At 50.2% G+C, this 20,340-nt stretch overlaps 2 protein-coding genes across 2 annotated transcripts in view; both read left to right on the top strand.

Moving 5' to 3' along the window:
* Positions 1 to 20,340, top strand: part of LOC310910907 (uncharacterized protein) — a gene marked incomplete at its 5' end in the record, with an annotated part of 335,923 nt that overhangs the window by 282,748 nt on the left and 32,835 nt on the right. The window lies entirely within an intron of this gene.
* Positions 2,524 to 20,340, top strand: part of MDGA2 (MAM domain containing glycosylphosphatidylinositol anchor 2) — a 231,052-nt gene continuing 213,235 nt past the window's right edge. Inside the window, exon 1 of the mRNA XM_083863873.1 lies at positions 2,524 to 2,886. Within this exon, the coding sequence (XP_083719999.1) occupies positions 2,814 to 2,886 (73 nt within the window). The 5' untranslated portion in view covers positions 2,524 to 2,813. The remainder of the gene's footprint in view (positions 2,887 to 20,340) is intronic.

Here is a 20,340-nt window from a genome sequence, read left to right as displayed (position 1 = left end):
CCCATGTCCTGGGGCACAGCACAGAGGTTTGCCACCTCCCTGTGTCCCTGTGTCACTGAGGTGACTGTCCTCCTGGGGCACAGCACAGAGGTGTGTCACCTCCCTGTGTCACTGTGGTGGCCACCCTTAGCCCCGTGCTCTGGGGCACAGCACAGAGGATTGTCACCTCCTCCCTGTGTCCCTGTGTCACTGCAGAGCGGTGACTGCCCTCAGCCCCGTGTCCCGAGACACCTCCCCGAGCGATCACCGCGTTTTTATCCGGCGGGGACACAGCGGGGAGGGGGAGCCCGGGACGGGCCGGGACCGGGACCGGGAGCGCAGCGCGGGCTCAGGGCGCCCCTCACCGTCCGCACCGCCCGCGGGGCCGCGCAGCCCGGGAGAGAACGGGCCAGAGCGGGGCTGAGCATCCCGGGATAGAGAGAAACTGAGCATCCCGGGATAGAGCGGGGCTGAGCATCCCGGGCCAGAGCGGGGCTGAGCATCCCGGGCCAGAGCGGGGCTGAGCATCCCGGGCCAGAGCGGGGCTGAGCATCCCGGGATAGAGCGGGGCTGAGCATCCCGGGATAGAGCGGGGCCGAGCATCCCGGGATAGAGCGGGGCTGAGCATCCCGGGATAGAGCGGGGCTGAGCATCCCGGGATAGAGCGGGGCTGAGCATCCCGGGCCAGAGCGGGGCTGAGCATCCCGGGATAGAGCGGGGCTGAGCATCCCGGGCCAGAGCGGGGCTGAGCATCCCGGGCCAGAGCGGGGCTGAGCATCCCGGGATAGAGCGGGGCTGAGCATCCCGGGATAGAGCGGGGCTGAGCATCCCGGGCCAGAGCGGGGCCGCGCATCCCGGGATAGAGCGGGGCTGAGCATCCCGGGATAGAGCGGGGCCGAGCATCCCGGGATAGAGAGAAACTGAGCATCCCGGGCCAGAGCGGGGCTGAGCATCCCGGGATAGAGAGAAACTGAGCATCCCGGGCCAGAGCGGGGCTGAGCATCCCGGGATAGAGAGAAACTGAGCATCCCGGGCCAGAGCGGGGCTGAGCATCCCGGGATAGAGCGGGGCTGAGCATCCCGGGATAGAGCGGGGCTGAGCATCCCGGGATAGAGCGGGGCTGAGCATCCCGGGATAGAGCGGGGCTGAGCATCCCGGGATAGAGCGGGGCTGAGCATCCCGGGATAGAGCGGGGCTGAGCATCCCGGGATAGAGCGGGGCTGAGCATCCCGGGATAGAGCGGGGCTGAGCATCCCGGGATAGAGCGGGGCCGAGCATCCCGGGATAGAGCGGGGCTGAGCATCCCGGGATAGAGCGGGGCTGAGCATCCCGGGATAGAGCGGGGCTGAGCATCCCGGGATAGAGCGGGGCTGAGCATCCCGGGATAGAGCGGGGCCGCGCATCCCGGGATAAAAAGGAACGGCATCAGCCACACGGCACATCCCGGGCCAGAGCGGGTCAAAACCCCCATCCACCGGCTCTGTGCTTCTTCCAGAGCTCCGCGCATCCAGGACTAGAGAGGGAGCGGGGCCGCGTATCCCCCGCTCCACCCGGGTCACAGCGCTCCTGGTATCCCGGGTCAGATCCCCCATCCCCCGGGTCACAGAGCTCCTGATATCCCGGGTCAGAGCCCACATCCTCCGGCTCACAGCGCTCCTGGTATCCCGGGTCAGATCCCCCACATCTCCCGGGTCACAGCGCTCCTGATATCCCGGGTCAGAGCTCCCATCCCCGGGTCACAGCGCTCCTGGTATCCCGTGTCAGAACCCCCATACCCCAGGTCACAGCGCTCCTGGTGCCCCAGATCAGAGCCCACACATCCCCTGGGTCACAGCGCTCTTTGTATCCTGGGTCAGAGCCCCCACATCCCCTGGGTCACAGAGCTCCTGTATCCCGGGTCAGAGCCCCCATCCCCCGGCTCACAGAGCTCCTGTATCCCGGGTCAGAGCCCCCACATCCCCCGGGTCACAGAGCTCCTGTATCCCGGGTCAGAGCCCACATCCCCCAGGTCACAGCGCTCCTGGTACCCCGGATCAGACCCCCCCTCCCCCGGCCCCACTCGGTTCCCCTCGCTCCGCGCATCCCCGCGGTTCCCATCGCTCATCCCGCCCTTGTCCGCGGGGCCACCGGGGGGCGGCGGCGGCGGCGGCGGAGGAGGAGGAGGAGGAGGAGGAGGAGGAGGAGGAGGAGGAGGAGGAGGAGGAGGCGGAGGAAGGCGCAGCAGCAGCATCAGCCACGCAGCTTTGACGTCGCCGGGCTGCGGCTGCCGGCCCCGCACGTATCAGCACAACGTGACGGCCCCGCCGCCGCCGCCGCCGCTTCCCTCCCGCGCTCCGCCAGCGGCGGAAACCCCGCACCGCACCGCGCACCATGGGCCCGGCCCCGCAGCCGCGCTGAGAGCGGCGGGAGAGACTCACAACGCGGAGCGGAGCATCGCATCCCTTGCGCTTCTTCACCTGATTTTTTTTTTTTTTTATTTTTTTTTTTTTTAAATTTTTTTTTTCCGCTGCAGCTCCGCGCACCGCGGGCATCCCCGCGCATGATGCGGGGCCCGCGGCCCGGCGGGGGCCTCTGATGGCCGCGGGGCGCAGGAGGCTGCGGCGGCCCCGCGCGGCGCTCGGCGGCCCCGGGAGGCGGCGGCGGCGGCGGCCGGAGCCTTGAGGGGGCCCGGGGAGCTGCGGGGGCTGCCGGGGGGGCTTAACGGAGGAGGAGGAGGAGGAGAAGGAGGACCGGCCGCTGCCCCCGCCGCCCTGCCCTGCCCTGCCCTGCCCTGCCCTGCCCTGCGCGGGCGCTGCGCGGCCCCCCCGGGGGGATATGTGGATGCTCAGGTGAAGATGGATGTGGCCATCGGGCTGCTGGGGCTGCTGACGCTTCTGCTGGACGGCAGCTCCGCCCAAGGGGTCTACGGTGAGTCCCCCCCTGGAGTGACCTTGTCGCGATTGTCGCCGGGGGGGGGGGGGGGGGGGGGGCGTTGGTTTGGTGGGGTGGGGGCTGGGGGCGCCGCGGGAAGCGGAGCGGGGGCAGCGCGGAGGCAGCGCCGTTGCCATGAGACGCTGACATTTCACGGCGAAAACCGGCCCGGGGGGCGGCGGGGCGGGGTGGGGGGGGTCGGTCCCGGTCCGCGCTGGGGGCTCCCTGCGCTCCTTACCGAGAATTTGCCGGGGCTCCGCGGGGCGGCTCCTCTGCCCCGCTCCCGGTGATGCTCCGCTTCTGTCCTGTGTGGCGGGTCCCGGTGATGCTCCGGTTCTGTCTCTGTGTTCTGGCCGCGCTGTGGCGGGTCCCGGTGATGCTCCGGTTCTGTCCTGTGTGGCGGGTCCCGGTGATGCTCCGGTTCTCTCTGGCCGCGCTGTGGCGGGTCCCGGTGATGCTCCGGTTCTGTCTCTGTGTTCCGGCCGCGCTGTGGCGGGTCCCGGTGATGCTTCAGGCCGTGGTAGCGCTTCGGTGGCGGTGATATCCCAGCCCCGGTTGTGGTGATGCCCCGGTTCTGGCAATGCCCCATTCCCGGTTCTGGCAGTGCCCCATTCCCGGTTCTGGCAATGCCCCATTCCCGGTTCTGGCAGTGCCCCATTCCCGGTTCTGGCAGTGCCCCATTCCCGGTTCTGGCAGTGCCCCATTCCCGGTGATGCCCCGGTTCCTGTGATGCCCCATTCCCGGTAATGCCCCGGTTGTGGCAATGCCCCATTCCCGGCTCTGGCAGTGCCCCATTCCCGGTTCTGGCAATGCCCCATTCCCGGTTCTGGCAGTGCCCCATTCCCGGTGATGCCCCGGCTGTGGCAATGCTCCATTCTCGGTAATACCCCGTTCCTGGTGATGCCCCGGTTCTGGCAGTGCCCCATTCCCGGTGATGCTCCGGTTCTGGTGATGCCCGTTCCCGGTGATGCCCCATTCCCAGCACTGCCCCATTCCCAGCACTGCCCCATTCCCAGCACTGCCCCATTCCCGGCAATACCCCATTCCCTGCACTGCCCCATTCCCAGCACTGCCCCATTCCCGGCAATACCCCATTCCCTGTAATACCCCATTCCCTGCACTGCCCCATTCCCTGCACTGCCCCATTCCCGGCAATACCCCATTCCCTGCACTGCCCCATTCCCTGCACTGCCCCATTCCCGGCAATACCCCATTCCCGGTAATACCCCATTCCCGGTACTACCCCATTCTCAGCACTGCCCCATTCCCTGCACTGCCCCATTCCCGGTAATAAATACCCCGTTCCCGGTAATACCCCGGCTGTGGCAATACCCCATTCCCTGCACTGCCCCATTCCCAGCACTGCCCCATTCCCGGTAATAAATACCCCGTTCCCGGTTCCCGGGGTTATGTAAGCGGCTCGGTGACGGGGCTCGGTGCCACCGGCAGCTCCAGGGGCTGAGCTGGGATCTCACCAAAGCTCCCTGTGAACCCCTCACTGTGTGTGTGTCTCTGTGTGTGTGTGTGTGTGACATCCGCTCCCGCACTTCCCACCGGGAAAACGGACACTCACCCCCATCATTCATTTATTTATTTTAATTTATTTTAAATTTATTTTTTTTTCTCCTTAATTTTACCAAAAATCAGGACGTGACCGAGGGTGGCTCAGCTCCTGGCAGGGGAAGGGGGGGTTGGTGTGGAGCCTCCCCCAGGACACACAGACACATATTGTTGGATGCTCTGGAATAGCAGCGCCTGCCGCGAATAGGAGAGCGCTTGTTCGGGAATAAAAAATGCACTGGGGGCTGGAGGGAAGAGATGCAGCCTCAGCTCCGGGTGATGCTTTCGGAGTTTTGGTGCTGCTGCTGCTTTTTTCTCCTCTTGATTGAGGTTAAAGGTTTTTTGGGAGCTGCTCGTGGTTGGGTTTTTGTTCCCAGAGCGGGAATTTGGGTGGCTTTTGTTACCGCTAGAGGATGTGAGATTAAAATAAAATAATAAAAATAAAATTTGCCAGCCCTCCGAGGAGCCTGTTGGGTGCAGCAAGGGCCATTTTGGGAAAAAAAAAAAAAAAAAAAGGGATTTTAAGATTATCCAAAGTGAGCTCCAGCCTGGGAGAGAGAAAGGGAACCCACTCGGATCTCGTTGCTCCCAAATCCATGAGATTTCTCCTCTTGCTCAGCCAAGGTTGGAAAAATATATCCAGAGATCCACCACACTCCTGGTGGGATTCAGCTGGGAGAGCAGCAGGGGAGGATTCTCGAGTCCTGGATCCGGATTGTGGGATTTTAACAAGTTTTATTTTTGGCTTTTATTGGAGATTTGAGATTTCCAAAGCTGCTGAGCTCTGCTCCCGAGCGTGGGGCTGCCGGGGCGGTGTCTGGCTGTGGTAACACTTGTTCCTTGTTCCTGAGCTGCTCCGGGAGCGGGCATGGCTCCAGAGCCTCTCCATGGGGAAGGTGGAAAGGAGCAGCCTGGAATCCATCCCTGTTGATATTCCTGGCCCTGCAGGTGGATCAGCCCGGAATCCATCCCTGTTGATATTCCCGGCCCTGCAGGTGGATCAGCCCGGAATCCATCCCTGTTGATATTCCCGGCCCTGCAGGTGGATCAGCCCCATCCCTCAGGCTCTGGTTTCTCCTCCCTGGCTCATCCCACCTGGCCTTGGCTCAGTTCTCTTCTCCCCTGGGCTGTTTTCCAGCCCTGGATGCTCCTGTGGTTCTGGAAGGAGCTGTGCCCACCCAAATTGCTGCTCCACTGCCTTGGAATGCAGGATAAATCCCCCTGGAATTTGCTGATTCCCGGCTCATCTAGAACTCCTGATTGAATGTGCTTTGATTGAATTGCACCTCCCCAACTTCCCTCTGCTCCATCGGAATGAGAGAACTGGGATGGAAAAATGAAAAACCAACACGGAACTGGGAGAACTGGGAGCAGGGCAGGGCCTGTGCCACGTTCTGCTTCCTCAGGGGGATTGAGGGGGAGCAGAAATCCTTGGGAATTCAAACAATTCCTCATTTCTCCCGGTTTTCCCGGCCAAAGGTCGGGAACAACCCGAGATCTGTGTGGCCGCACGTTTCCTGCCCTTTCAGCGACTCGTGCTGTTCATAAAAGCAGAAAATGTGGGGATTCAGGAGCTGCTGCTTCTCCTTTCACCCAAATCCCGATTTCCAGAGGGGAAAAAACAGCTCAGTGACGAGGCCGAGGTGGGCACAGAGAGCTCTGAACGGCTCAGAGGCCGCTGAGAGGAAAAAATGGGAATTTTGGGAGAGTGGAGAAGGGATTTTTGGGTTTGTTCTTGAGCTGCCTCAGCTGGGGGGGCTCGGCAGGGAGTTGAGATCCCTTTTTGTGTCCTGTGGAGTGAGGAAGAGCTCAGAGAATTCCTGGGATGGGAGCCTGGAGAGCCTGAGTGCTTCCAGAGGAAAAAAAAAAAAAAAACCCTGGGAATGGCAGGGAGGAGAGGGGAGAATCTGGCTGGAATGAGGCTCTGGTGGGGTGACAATCCTGGCAGTGCCAGCCAGGAATATTCTCAGGAATATCAGTGGCAAAGCCAACACTTCCTGAGCCAGGGAAGGGGATTCCAAGTGGTCACAGGAATCTGGGATTCCAAGTGGTCACAGGAATCTGGGAGCAGCTGCAGGATCCAGTGGGTGGGATCCCATTTGTAGGATCCAGTGGGTGGGATCTCATTTGTGGGATCCAGTGGGTGGGATCCCATTTGTGGGATCCACTGAGTGGGATCTCACTGTGGGATCCATTGTGTGGGATCCCATTTGTAGGATCCACTGGGTGGGATCTCATTTGTGGGATCCAGTGGGTGGGATCCCATTTATAGGATCCACTGGGTGGGATCCTGCTGCTCCCGTGGGAGATCCCACAGAGGATGGAGATCCTGGGTCACAAGGCTGGGATTTTTCCAGATTTATCCACTCTTCACTGAGATTTTGGGAATTTTTTCCATGATTCCAGCTGGAATTAAGCAGAGGATGTTTCCCATGTCTGGGAACACCGAGGGTGACAGAGGGAGGGTGTGAGGGTGACATTTCCTGCCTTGACCCACCTCCTGCAGCCGTGGATAACCTCAGGGTGGCTCGGAATTCCTCCTGGATAACCTCAGGGAATTCCTCCTGGAATCACAAAGGGAATGAGTGTGGACCTTTCCCAGGGATATCAGAGCCTTCCTGAGGCTCTGCACCAAATCTGGGAGTGTGGAATTTTGGGAGGAGCACCCACAGCCTTGGGAACAACAAGGAGTTTTCCCATCGGGAACAATGAGAATTCCAGGCATTTTCCCACTGGGAACAATGAGATTTACAGGCGTTTTCCCATTGGGAACAGTGAGAATTCCAGGAGTTTTCCCATTCAGATCAACAAGACTTCCAGGTGTTTTCCCATTGAGAAAAATGAGATTTCCAGGTGTTTTCCCATTGACAACAATGAAAATTCCAAGTGTTTTCCCATTGGGAACAACAAGAATTCCAGGCATTTTCCCACTGGGAATAATGAGAATTCCAGGCATTTTCCCATTGGGAACAGTGAGAATTCCAAGTGTTTTCCCATTGGGAACAGTGAGATTTCCAGGCATTTTTCCCATCAGGAATGATGAGAATTCCAGGCATTTTCCCATTGGGAACAACAAGACTTCCACGTGTTTTCCCATTGGGAAAAATGAGACTTCCAGGTATTTTCCCATTGGGAACAATGAGACTTCCAGGTATTCTCCCATTGGGAACAAAGAGACTTCCTGGTGTTTTCCCAAAGAACCGAGTTGGAATTGGGCATCCCAAAGTTTGGAGCCGCCCGTTTTTCCCAGGATTCAGCTGGACTGGGAGCTCCTTGGATCCTGGGGGAGGTTGGAACAGGAGGTGTTGGGAAAGATGTGGGAAAGATTCGTTCACTTTCCATATTTTTTATAGCTGGGAAGGAATTTTTTTGGGAAAAAAGGGGATTTTGGGAGCCTGGTCACACTCCGGATGTTTGGGAAGAAACAGGAAGGACTAAAGTTCAGTTCCGTCTTCCACATTCCTCAAAAAATTTTTGGGAATTTTTCCAGTGAAGGGATGATTGATCCCTCTCAGTCCATATATGGATTCTATAGGATTATTATGGAGATTATATACAGGAATATTCTTGTAGGGAATGCATTAAATCCCTTTCTTCCAGTGGGAAAATCCCTTTGGGATGGGATAATCCCACTCTCCCCAACCTGGATGGGCTCAGGAATTAAATCGTTCACTTTCCATATTTTTTATAGCTGGGAAGGAATTTTTTTGGGGAAAAAAAAGGGGATTTTGGGAGCCTGGTCACACTCCGGATGTTTGGGATGCTGCTGCTCCATCACCCTTCCCTCAAATCCCAAATCAAATCCCAAATTCCATCCCCTCAGCTCCTCGATCTTTTTCCAGCCCTTCTTTCCAATTCCGAGCCCCGTCTGCATCCCGAGGAATTATTTATTTCCTGCCTTTTCCAGAAATAATCTCCTCTCCAAAAATAGCTGGGAATGGAGGGCACTCGCTTGGCTCTTTCTCAGAATAATTTGGAATTTTTAGGTTGAAGAATTTGGTTGTCCATGAGATTCCACTTTCTGTGGAATATTGAAGGATCAAGCCATGAAATTCCTCACATGGTTTTATGGGTTTTTTTTTTTTTTTGGGATATCAGGGAAAGGTTCTTCCCCCAGAGGGTTCTGGGCACTGAACAGGGAATGGTCACATTCCTGAGGCTGCCAGAATTCTGGGAATATTTGGAAAACGTTCCCAGGGATGCACAGAGTGGGATTTTTTTGGTCTTTTCCTTGGAATTCCTGGCACCAGGTTGATCCTGAGGATCCTTGGGAAGGATTTTTCCCGAGGATTTTCAGCTGGGAGCTGGAATGTGCCTGGTGGGAGTGGGAGCTGCAGGGAATTGGGATGGTTTGGATGATCCAATCCAACCTTTAGGGAAGGAAACTTCCCAAAAAATTTGAGGGACTGGTGAAATTCCCAAATCATGGAATGTTTGGTAACAACACCATTTTAGCCTCTCCTGCCTTTGTATCCCATTATCCCATAAATATCTCCCCTTTTCCCAAAGAAAATATTTCAATCCTTGATAGAAAGGATTTAATCCCTTTAATCCTTGATAAAAAATGGGAGCTGGATACATGAAAAATTCCCAGATTTCCCTAGGATTTAACAACAACAACAAAAAAAAAACCTAAAAAAAAGGGAATTTTGGCATCCCAGCTGTGCCATCCATGACTGGGAAAGGGAAAATGGGAATGAGGAGCAGGAAGAAGGAGGGAAAAGGATGAAATGGGGCTTGTTCCTCCCCAAATTCCCATTTCCATCGTGGATCCCATCCCAGAGATTCCATCAGCAGCTTCCCCTGAGCTGCAGGTCTTTGGGATTTGAGTTTATTTGGGATGAGCAAGGCTGGGTTTGCTCTTTGTCCTGGTTCCTGATCCCTGGATCCTGATCTATTAAAAATAAATTTGTTGTACTTTGGCACCAATTAATTGATTATGAGTTAATTAATGTCACCTGGCTGTGGGTGCTGCTGGAGCTGGAATTTTTAGGATTTTCTCGAGCAAGGCCAGGAGTTGGATTTGATCTTTGTGGGATTTTTGACCAGAGGTGTCTGATCCCAACTGGGCTCTATTAAAAATAAATTTGTTTCATTGTGACACCAATTAATCATCAGTTAATTAATTTCCATTGGCCGTAGGTGCTGCTGGAGCTGGAATTTTTGGGATTTTCATGTTCAGGACCAGGAATTGGATTTGATCCCTGTGGGATTTTTGACCAGGGGTTCATGATCCCAGCTGGGCTCCATCAAACCTAAATTTATTTTATTGGGACACCAATTAATTAATTATCAGTTCATTAGTGTCACCTGGCTATGGCAACTGGAATTTTGGGGATTTTCTTGTTTAGGGCCAGGAGCTGGATTTGATCCTTGTGGGATTTTTGACCAGAGGTTCATAATCTCAGCTGGGCTCTATCAAACCTAAATTTGTTTTATTTTGGCACCAATTACTTGATTATGAGTTAATTAATTTCCGTTGGCTGTGGGTGCTGCTGGAGCTGGAATTTTTGGGATTTTGCTGTTTAGGGCCAGGAGTTGGATTTGATCTTTGTGGGATTTTTGACCAGAGGTTCCTGATCCCAACTGGGCTCTATTAAAAATAAATTTGTTTCATTGTGACACCAATTAATCATCAGTTAATTAATTTCCATTGGCCGTAGGTGCTGCTGGAGCTGGAATTTTTGGGATTTTCATGTTCAGGACCAGGAATTGGATTTGATCCCTGTGGGATTTTTGACCAGAAGTTCACAATCTCAGCTGGGCTCTATTGAACCTAAATTTGTTTTATATCAGTTAAATTAATTTATTTGGCTGTGGGTGTGGCTGGAGCTGGAATTTTTGGGGATCACCAGGATTTGATCCTTTGTGGGTTCTTTACAACTCAGGACATTCCATGAGCAGTTTGGGGCCAGCAGAAAACTGGGGACTGAAATGAGAAATTAAAAAGTGTTTTCCAAATTTATGGGGTGGGATTTTTTCCAGTGGGAACATCCAGGAACATCCAGCTCTTCTCCATGTACAGAATTCCACACACCATGAAGAATAAAAAAAAAAAAAAATGAAAGAAAAAAATAAAAATATTTTAAAAATATAAAGGAAAAAAATTAAATTTCCCCTGGAATGGTTTGGGTTGGGAAGGACCTTAAATCCCACCCCATTCCCACAACCAGAGAAGCTTTTCCCTATCCCAGTTTGCCCCAAGCTCTGTGAGCACTAATTGGAGCTCGTTAGTTTAATTAAACTATTTTTTTTTTTTGCCTCATAGCAAAGCTTTGCTTTACCTCAGGCACCAAAACCCCCAGAATTTTCCTGCTGGGATCCCAATCCCGAGAAAACGAACATTTTTTGCCCACAGCTACTCCGTGCTCCATTAAAAAAATCCCTTAAAATTCAGATTTTTTTTTTTTTTTTTTTTTTTAGAAGTGCAATGTCAATACCCTGGAAACAAACTCCCATCTGGAGAAATCCGATGGGATTTCTCCTCTGGGTTTTCCCACCCCCCCTCAGAGCCCTTTCCTGGGTGTGCTGAGGGAATGGAGCTCCTCAATAATTAGGTTTTTTTAAGGGATTCTGGGAAATTGTAGGAATAAAGGCAGGCGTTAAATGAAGGTATTTAAGGGATAAATGGGATCCTCCTTTTCTGTGTTTGTGGGGAAAACTCTGGAATTCTTCACTCCTGGGTGGGATTTTTTGGAATGGAGCTCCTGAATAATTTTTTTGGGGATTCTGGGAATTGGTAGGAATGAAATAAGGCGTTAAATAAAAGTGTTTAAGGAATAAATGGGATCCTCCTTTTCTTTGTTTGATGGGAAAGCTCTGGAATTCTTCACTCCTGGGTGGGATTTTCTTGGAATGGAGCTCCTCGATAATTTTTTTAGGGATTCTGGGAAATTGTAGGGATAAAGGCAGGCGTTAAATGAAGGTATTTAAGGGATAAATGGGATCCTTCCTTTCTGTGTTTTCTGGGAAAGCTCTGGAATTCTTCACTCCTGGGTGGGATTTTTTGGAATGGAGCTCCTGAATAATTATTTTTTTTAGGGATTCTGGGAAATTGGTAAGGATTAAAGTAGGCGTTAAATGAAAGAGTTTAAGGGATTAATGGGATCCTCCTTTTCTGTTTTTGATGGGAATTCTCTGGAATTCTTCACTCCTGGGTGGGATTTTTTGGAGTGGAGCTCCTGAATATTTTTTTTGGGGATTGTGGGAAATTGTAGGAATAAAGGCAGGCGTTAAATGAAGGTATTTAAGGGATAAATGGGATCCTCCTTTTCTGTGTTTGATGGGAAAGTTCTGGAATTCTTCACTCCTGGGTGGGATTTTTGGAATGGAGCTACTGAATAAATTTTTTTGGGGATTGTGGGAAATTGGTAGGGATGAAGGCAGGCGTTAAATGAAAGAGTTTAAGGGATTAATGGGATCCTCCTTTTCTGTTTTTGCTGGGAAAGCTCTGGAATTTTTCACTCCTGGTGGGATTTTTTGGAATGGAGCTCCTGAATAATTTTTTTTTTTAAGGATTGTGCATTTTAGGGATTCTGGGAAATTGTAGGGATGAAGGCAGGCATCAAATGAAAGTGTTTAAGGAATAAATGGGATCCTTCCTTTGTGTTTGATGGGAATTCTCTGGAATTCTTCACTCCTGGATGGGATATTTTGGAATGGAGCTCCTAAATATTTTTTTTTTTTGGGATTGTGGGAAATTGTAGGGATGAAGGCAGGTGTTAAATGAAAGAGTTTAAGGAATAAATGGGATCTTCCTTTTCTGTTTTTGATGGGAATTCTCTGGAATTCTCTGGAATTCTCCACTCCTGGGTGAGATTTTTTGGAATGGAGCTCCTGAATAATTATTTTTTTTAGGGATTGTGGGAAATTGTAGGAATAAATGCAGGAGTTAAAGGAGGGTGTTAATTGTAGGGATGAAGGAAGGTGTTACATGAAAGAGTTTAAGGAATAAACGGGATCCTCCTTTTCTGTGTTTGATGGGAAAGTTCTGGAATTTTTCACTCCTGGGTGGGATTTTCTTGGAGTGGAGCTCCTCGATAATTTTTTTAGGGATTGTGGGAAATTTTAGGGATGAAGGAAGGCATTAAATGAAAGTGTTTAAAGAATAAATGGGATCTTTCCTTTCTATGTTTGATGGGAAAACTTTGGAATTCTTCACTCCTGGTGGGAGTTTTTGGAATGGAGCTACTGAATAATTAGTTTTTAGGGATTCTGGGAAATTTTAGGGATGAAGGCAGGTGTTAAATAAAAGTGTTTAAGGAATAAATGGGATACTTCTTTTCTGTGTTTGATGGGAAAGTTCTGGAATTCTTCACTCCTGGTGGGATTTTTTGGAATGGAGCTCCTGAATAATTTTTTTTGGGATTCTGGGAAATTTTTAGGGATGATGGAAGGCATTAAATGAAAGAGTTTAAGGAATAAATGGGATCCTCCTTTTCTTTGTTTGATGGGAAAGCTCTGGAATTCTTCACTCCTGGGTGGGATTTTCTTGGAATGGAGCTCCTCGATAATTTTTTTAGGGATTCTGGGAAATTGTAGGGATGAAGGAAGGCGTTAAATGAAGGTATTTAAGGGATAAATGGGATCCTCCTTTTCTGTGTTTGATGGGAAAGTTCTGGAATTCTTCACTCCTGATGGGATTATTCGGAATGGAGCTCCTGAATAATTTTTTTTGGGATTCTGGGAATTGGTAAGGATGAAAGAAGGTGTTAAATGAAAGAGTTTAAGGAATAAATTGGATCCTCCTTTTCTATGTTTGATGGGAAAACTCTGGAATTCTTCACTCCTGGTGGGATTATTCGGAATGGAGCTCCTGAATAATTTTTTTTTGGGATTCTGGGAATTGGTAGGGATGAAAGAAGGTGTTAAATGAAAGAGTTTAAGGAATAAATTGGATCCTCCTTTTCTATGTTTGATGGGAAAACTCTGGAATTCTTCACTCCTGGGTGGGATTTTTTGGAATGGAGCTCCTCGATAATTTTTTTAGGGATTGTGGGAAATTGTAGGAATGAAGGCAGGTGTTAAAGGGATAACTGGGATCCTCCTTTTCTGTGTTTGATGGGAAAGCTCTGGAATTCTTCACTCCTGGGTGGGATTTTTCGGGTTATTTTCAGGAGGAGTAGAGGTTCCCTGTGCTCTGCCTGAGCTGTTTGGGGATGTGTGGATGGGATAAACTGGTGAATCCTGGATAAACAATGAGCCCTTTCCTTATCCAGACTCTGCAGTTGGATATTTCGGTCAGGAAAAATCAGAGTTGTGGGAAAATCCATATGTGGATAAGGCCTGGAGGGACAGGACAGAGGGAATGGCTTTAGGCTGGAAAAGGGGAGATTTGGGTGGGAGATTGGGAATTGGGAATTCCTGTCTGGGCTGGAATTCCCAGATTTGCTGTGGCTGCCCCTGGATCCCTGGCAGTGCCCAAGGCCAGGTTGGACATTGGGACAGTGGAAATGCTGGGGCTGGAATGGGACGTTGTGGATTGTCCTGCAGGGAGTTTGGTTTCTGGTCCCAAACTTTGTAAAACACCTCCCACATTCCCAAAAGATCCAATTCCTGGAATCACTCAGATCCTTTCTGTAAAATGTTTCTATTTGGAGTTAATTTGAGATCAGCTCTTGCAGGTTTGGATCCAGTTGGGATTTTGGGATCTGCTCCCAGGGAACAGGGACAGGAGGAGAGGGAACGGCCTCAGGCTGGGCCAGGGGAGGCTCAGGGGGGACAGCAGCAGGAATTTCCCCATGGAAAGGGGGCTGAGGCCTTGGCAGTGCCCAGGGAGGTTTGGAGTGCCCATTCCTGGAAGGATTTAAAATCCACATGGATCTGGCATTGGCCGTGCTGGGAATGGTTGGACTTGACCTTGGAGGGCTTTTCCCACTTTAATATTTCCAAAATCCCTCGTGGAACCGAGATCCCCTCAGGGCTGGTTTCTCTCCCTGAAGATTTGGAGTGTCCAGCATCTCCCTGAGAGCGGGAATTGCATTTTGCTTCACCAGAAAATTCCTTCTTTAATTAACTCCTCATTCTGAGCGTGTTATTCCACATCCAGACGTTCCTAAAACTCCCTGACAAATCACACAACCTTGGGATTTTCATGGATCAGCTGGAATAAAGGGGTTTAATGCCTGGACCTGGGTTTTCTGGATGCTCCAGAGGTGGCTGACCTTGGGCGTTCACATCCAGGGAAACTCAGAATTCCTGGAGCATCAAAACCCTCAAATTGTGGGAAGAGAAAAGGGTCATTCCCTCATTTCAGAGGAGGATGTGGTGGGAATATTGGAATGGGAAAAAATGGAGAATTCCAAGGATTAGACACCTTTAGCAGGGAGTGAAAATTAAAGCTGTTTTCCCTTTTTTTTCCCCCTTGGATCCAGATTTCCTCGGCCTCCAAAGCCCTTTAGGGTGGGTTTGTGCATCACCTGGCCCAGTGGGATCTCAGCTCCTGGCACAGATTCCAAGGATTTCTGGCCATGGAAATAATTAATAACAATCACTGTAATAATTAGCATGTCCTGAGGAATCTGCCATGGTTGGATTGAGTTTAAGAGGGCAAAAAAAAAAATAATCCTGACAAAAGGAGAGGGATTATTAATTACTGTAAGAAGCATTAAAGGATCATTTGGATTTCATGGAAAATTCAGGGGCTGGTTTTAATGGGAATTCCCATTGAGCTGCCCAACTCCAGGGGGATTTCCAGGAGGTGCTGGGAAATAATTTGTGCTTTTGTTTTGGGGAAAAATGCAGAGAAATTGGGAATTTAAAGAAAATGTGGGTTTGTCAGCTTGGTGCCTTTTTATGGGGAGGAGAAAATGAGGATTATGGAGGAATGAATTTGGAATTAAAGAATGTTGGTGCCAGGATTTTCCTTGGAATTCTCCAAAGTGCATCAGAGAAATCCTTTTAAACTCGAGAAGGAGGAACTTGGGACAGAGTGAGGGAATCTGATTTGGGTCCTGGGTGGTTGGTGCTGAGGATATTCCTGAATTACCTCATGGAAAACTGTAATTTTCTTGGAATTCCAGAATGTTTGGCTTGGAAGGGACCTTGAGGCTCATCCCTGTCCTTCCACTATCCCAAGTTGTTCCAGTCCTGTCCAACATTTCTCTTCCAGGAGAAAAAAAATCTGCTTTTCTCCATGTGCTGATGTTGGAATTTCACAGGATCCTGTGCCTATGGAAAAAAACCTTCCTGAATTTTCCCTCCTCTGGGCACCTCCGTGGGGTGTTGGGTGTGACTGGAGCAGTTTGGGGCTTTAGAGATGTCCAAAAAATGGACAGGACTTTGAGGACATCCAGTAAGGCTGGAAAGGCTCATCCCATTTCAATTCCACTGTCCCAGGCTGCTCCAAGCCCAAGGTCCAACCTGGCCTTGGGCACTGCCAGGGATCCAGGGGCAGCCACAGCAAATCTGGGAATTCCAGCCCAGCCAGGAATTCCCAATTCCCAATCTCCCACCCAAATCTCCCCTTTCCCAGCCTAAAGCCATTCCCTGTGTCCTGTCCCTCCATCCCTTGTCCCCAGTCCCTCTCCAGCTCTCCTGGAGCCCCTTCAGGCCCTGCCAGGGGCTCTGAGCTCTCCCTGGAGCTTCTCCTCCCCAGGGGAACATTCCCAGCTCTTGGAGCAGCTCCGTGGCCTTCTCTGGACTCTTTCTTGCAGCTTAAAATAAAAAATCCTTTTTACCCACCAAAAATCCTTATTTATTTTTTATAAATAGTAAAAAATATATTATATAATAGATTATATTTATCCATTAAAAATACATTGTTCCCATATCCAAGAGCGTCAGACCAAAATAAACAGGACAAGGTTTATCCAACTTTTTTTTTCCCTTCCTTTGGATCTGGCCATGAGGGCCAAATTCAACTCTGGCTTTATTTTATTTTATTTAATTTTTCCTGAATAATTCATCCCTGTGGAAAGAGCTCTTGGATAAAACCACATCCAAGGAAAAGGGGAAAAAAAAACCAACTTGGAGAAGTGCAAGATTTCCCTTATTAAAACGTTGTTGTCATCTCAATATTTTCGTTTGGGGTTTTGCATATTTAATGAAGCGATTAAAGCAAAGCACAGCAAGATAAATATTTTGGGTTGAGGAAAAAACCACCCAGAAAACGTTGCTATTCCAACAAAATCTGAAACCCAGCAGTAAAAACAAAACCATTTTTGCTTCAGCTTGGCTTAAATAATTTTTTTCCTCTCTCGTTTTGGCAAGTGAACAATTAAAAAAAATAAAAATCAGTGTTTGCCCAGAACTGGGTCAAAAAGAGATTAAATTAAATTATTTCTGGGCCATCCAGCAGCAGCAGGAAGAGCTGAGCATCCTCTTCGTGCAGGACTCCAATTGTTTAATTCCCTTTAGGTGGATCTGGGAGAGGAAAGGGGGAGATTTGTGGGAATTTATGGCGGAATTTCTTCCTGGGAAGGTGGGAAGTGCCCAGGGAGGTTTGCAGTGCCCATCCCTGGAGGTGTCCCAGGAATTGCTGGAGGTGGCACTCAGAGCTCTGGGCTGGGGACAGGGTGGGCATCGGGCACAGCTGGGACTCGCTGACCTTGGAGCTCTTTTCCCACCTCAGGGATTCTGGGAGGTTTAGATTGGATAGTTGGGAAAATTTCCTCTGTAAACTTGTTGTCCATTTGTGGCCCAGGTAGAGGGTGGAGTCCCCATGTCTGGAGGGATTTAAATCCCTGTGGATGTGGCACCTGGGGACATGGGGCAGTGTGGCCTTGGCAGGGCTGGGGAAGGGTTGGATGAACTCAGAGCTCTTTTCCAACCTCAATGATTCCATGATCCCGTGAATATCTGTCCTCTGGTGTGGAGTGCCCATCCCTGGAGGTGTCCCAGGAATTGCTGGGGGTGGCACTCAGAGCTCTGGGCTGGGGACAGCTGGGACTGGATGATCCTGGAGGGCTTTTCCAAGCTCAAGGATTTTGGGATAAAGAATTGATCCTGGGTGGCACAAGGAGCAATCCCGGAGCTGCTGGGGTTCAGCACCTTCAGCTGGAGGAACATGGGGAAGCTCCAGGACCTCATTCCCTAAAACCATGGGATGGTTGGGACTGGGGAGAGACTTTGAAATGTCATCCAGGGATTGAGCAGGGACAACTTCCACTGTCCAGGTGGATCCAAGTGCTCTCCAGCCTGGCCTTGGACATTTCCAGGGGCAGCCACAGCAAATCTGGGAATTCCAGCCCAGACAGGAATTCCCAATTCCCAATCTCCCACCCAAATCTCCCCTTTCCCAGCCTAAAGCCATTCCCTGTGTCCTGTCCCTCCATCCCTTGTCCCCAGTCCCTCTCCAGCTCTCCTGGAGCCCCTTCAGGCCCTGCCAGGGGCTCTGAGCTCTCCCTGGAGCTTCTCCTCTCCAGGGGAACATTCCCAGCTCTCCCAGCCTGGATCCAGAGCAGCTCCATGGATTCCTCTGGATCTCTCCAGCAGCTCCATGTTGAGAAAGGCAAAATTCCCGTTTTCCCTCTTTCCCCACTGCAGGATCATCCCAAGGACTGGAGAATTCCAGTCTGAGGCACCTCCAGTCCTTCTCCTCATCCCTGAGCTGTTTCCCAGCTCGTCCCAATTTTAGGGAAAGATCAGCTTTGGGCTGGAAGTGCCATCCTGGATGAAAACCTGGATTTTTCCACGCAGGGAGGGAAGGTTTGGCCACATCCCAGCCTTGCCGCCAGCATCGATCCGCTCCGAGCTTTCCCAGAGAAGTTGGGATACAAATGGAGCTGTCGGGAGCTTTTCCTGGGATGACAACTTCCATGTGGAGGATTTATAAACAAGGAAAGGAAATTTTTCCTGAAGGAAAAAAAAAATAAATAAAAATCACCATTCCTTTCCCTGGGAATGTTTTATGGCTTTATTTTCCATCCAATGGGCTCCGGTTGATTTGTGGCAAGAGGAAAATCCAATCAAATCCCAACTTTTGTGGGTGAAGTGATGGATCCGTGTCTCCTTGGCTTGCTGAATTCCTGTTTGTTTTATTTTTTTTTTTTTTTTCCAAAAGAGATTATTTTTCCTTGGCATTGCTAAGCTCTTGAACAGCAGAACCAATCCCAGATATTTTGGGGATGAGCCCAGGAGTGTTTGGAGGATCTGAGATCCTGACTGGAATCCTGAATCCAACATTAATCTTATTTTTGCTTAGGAATGTGCCCTTGTCTCCACCAACAGCAATTTTTTTCCATGGATTGTGGGGGTTGCTGGGAATTGGGAATTCCTCTTGGATCAGGAGTGTGTGGTTGTATTCCAGATTATCTTCTGTAGGGATGATGGGTCAGGATAACCCTTAAAAAGTGGGGAAAAAACTCCCTTTTTTCCATGCCTGTGTCATTCCCCTTCACAGCCAAGGATTTCCATGTCTGGAAAAAAAAATGGATATAAAACAATTCCTTCCCTTTCAACAGAGCTGGGAATGTAAATATTTGGGAATAGCCTGGCTCTGCTCCAGTGCTGGAATCTGGGAGAAGAGGGAATGCCGTGGGTTTTTTTGGGAATAATTAAGGCTGGAGCTGCTGAGGGCCTTTTCTGTGGGATCAGCCCCACTTTGGGATTGGTGCCAGAGGGGTGGGATGAGCTGGGAATGTGCTGGGATGTGAAATTGCTCTTCCACGTTCCTGTTTTATTCCCAAATTTCTTAAATCCCGTCCCTTTTCCATGGGCAGGGACACCTCCCACTATCCCAGAGTGTTCCAACCTGGATTTGGACAATTCCAGGGATCCAGGGGCAGCCACAGCAAATCTGGGAATTCCATCTCAGCCCCTCATCACCCTGATTTTTTTTTTTTTTTTTTTTCTTTTTTTTTTTTGGAATGATGACAGTTGGGAAAAGTATTCCTGAAAACTGGAATATTATTGAAACCTCTGGAAAACGGAATTAAATCTGGGCTAGGAGAGACTGGAAAAAAATGCTGATGGATGCATGGCATGGAAATCCTGGATTTTTCCAGGGGGTTGTTGTGAATTAAATGCTTTTATTTGATAAAAACTTTTTGGCATGGATTTGTCCATCCAGCATTTTTTTATGGAGCATCCCAAGCAGGAAAACAGGGAGGAAATGGAGGTGCAAACAGGATTTGGGAAACAAAATCCCCACAATTTTCTTTCCCGTGTTTCCACGGACATCAAAATCCAACCCAAGTTCTCCAGGAGAGATTCCCCTCTCTGTTCATCCCTTCCCTCTTTTCCATATGGATTTTTCTGGGATTTAAATTGCAAATTGCAGCTGCAGCAGAAGGTCTTGAACTCTGCAGTAGCCGGAGCCGCTTCCAAAGGCGTTGGATTCATCCCTGTGCCGTTGGATTCTGCTCCCTCAAATCCCTTCTCCCGCCATCCCGATACCCTCAGGACATTTTTGGAATTTTTTCCATGGAATTTTTCCATGGAATGATTTCCACTCAGGATCATCCAAGTGTTTCGAGGCTCGCTGCAAATCCTGAAGGATTTAATCCCAAACTTGTGATTTTTGGGGATAATATTTCACAGGGAATAAACCACCTCAAAATCTCGATATTTTGAAAAACGAGGAATTTTGCTCTCTAATCCCTTTTTTCCCACCCAGCTGCTCCCCAACCTTTCCTTATTGCTGATGAACAGGGAAAGCTCGGGAATTCCAATGTTGCTCTCCTGAGGTTCCCCCTCTGGAAATTTATGGAGTAGGGAAGTGGAATCTGACAGGAGAATGGATGGATCAGCTCCAGTGGAAGCCATGGATGGTTGGGCCAGCTCAGCCATCCATGGGGAATTTATAATTCCATGAATTCCTGGCTCTGTGTCTATGAATTCCTGAAGTGTCCATGAGGAGAAGATCCTTCTCCAAAGGAAGTTTTCTCCATGTTTTGGTTGGTTTTTTCCATTATATTTTATTTTGGAATTTGAAGGGTTTATTTTGGAATT

The sequence above is a fragment of the Zosterops lateralis genome (assembly GCF_965231275.1).
Source record: "Zosterops lateralis genome assembly, chromosome: 6".
In the NCBI taxonomy this organism is placed as follows: domain Eukaryota; kingdom Metazoa; phylum Chordata; class Aves; order Passeriformes; family Zosteropidae; genus Zosterops; species Zosterops lateralis.
This window is presented reverse-complemented; position numbering and strand designations above follow the sequence as displayed.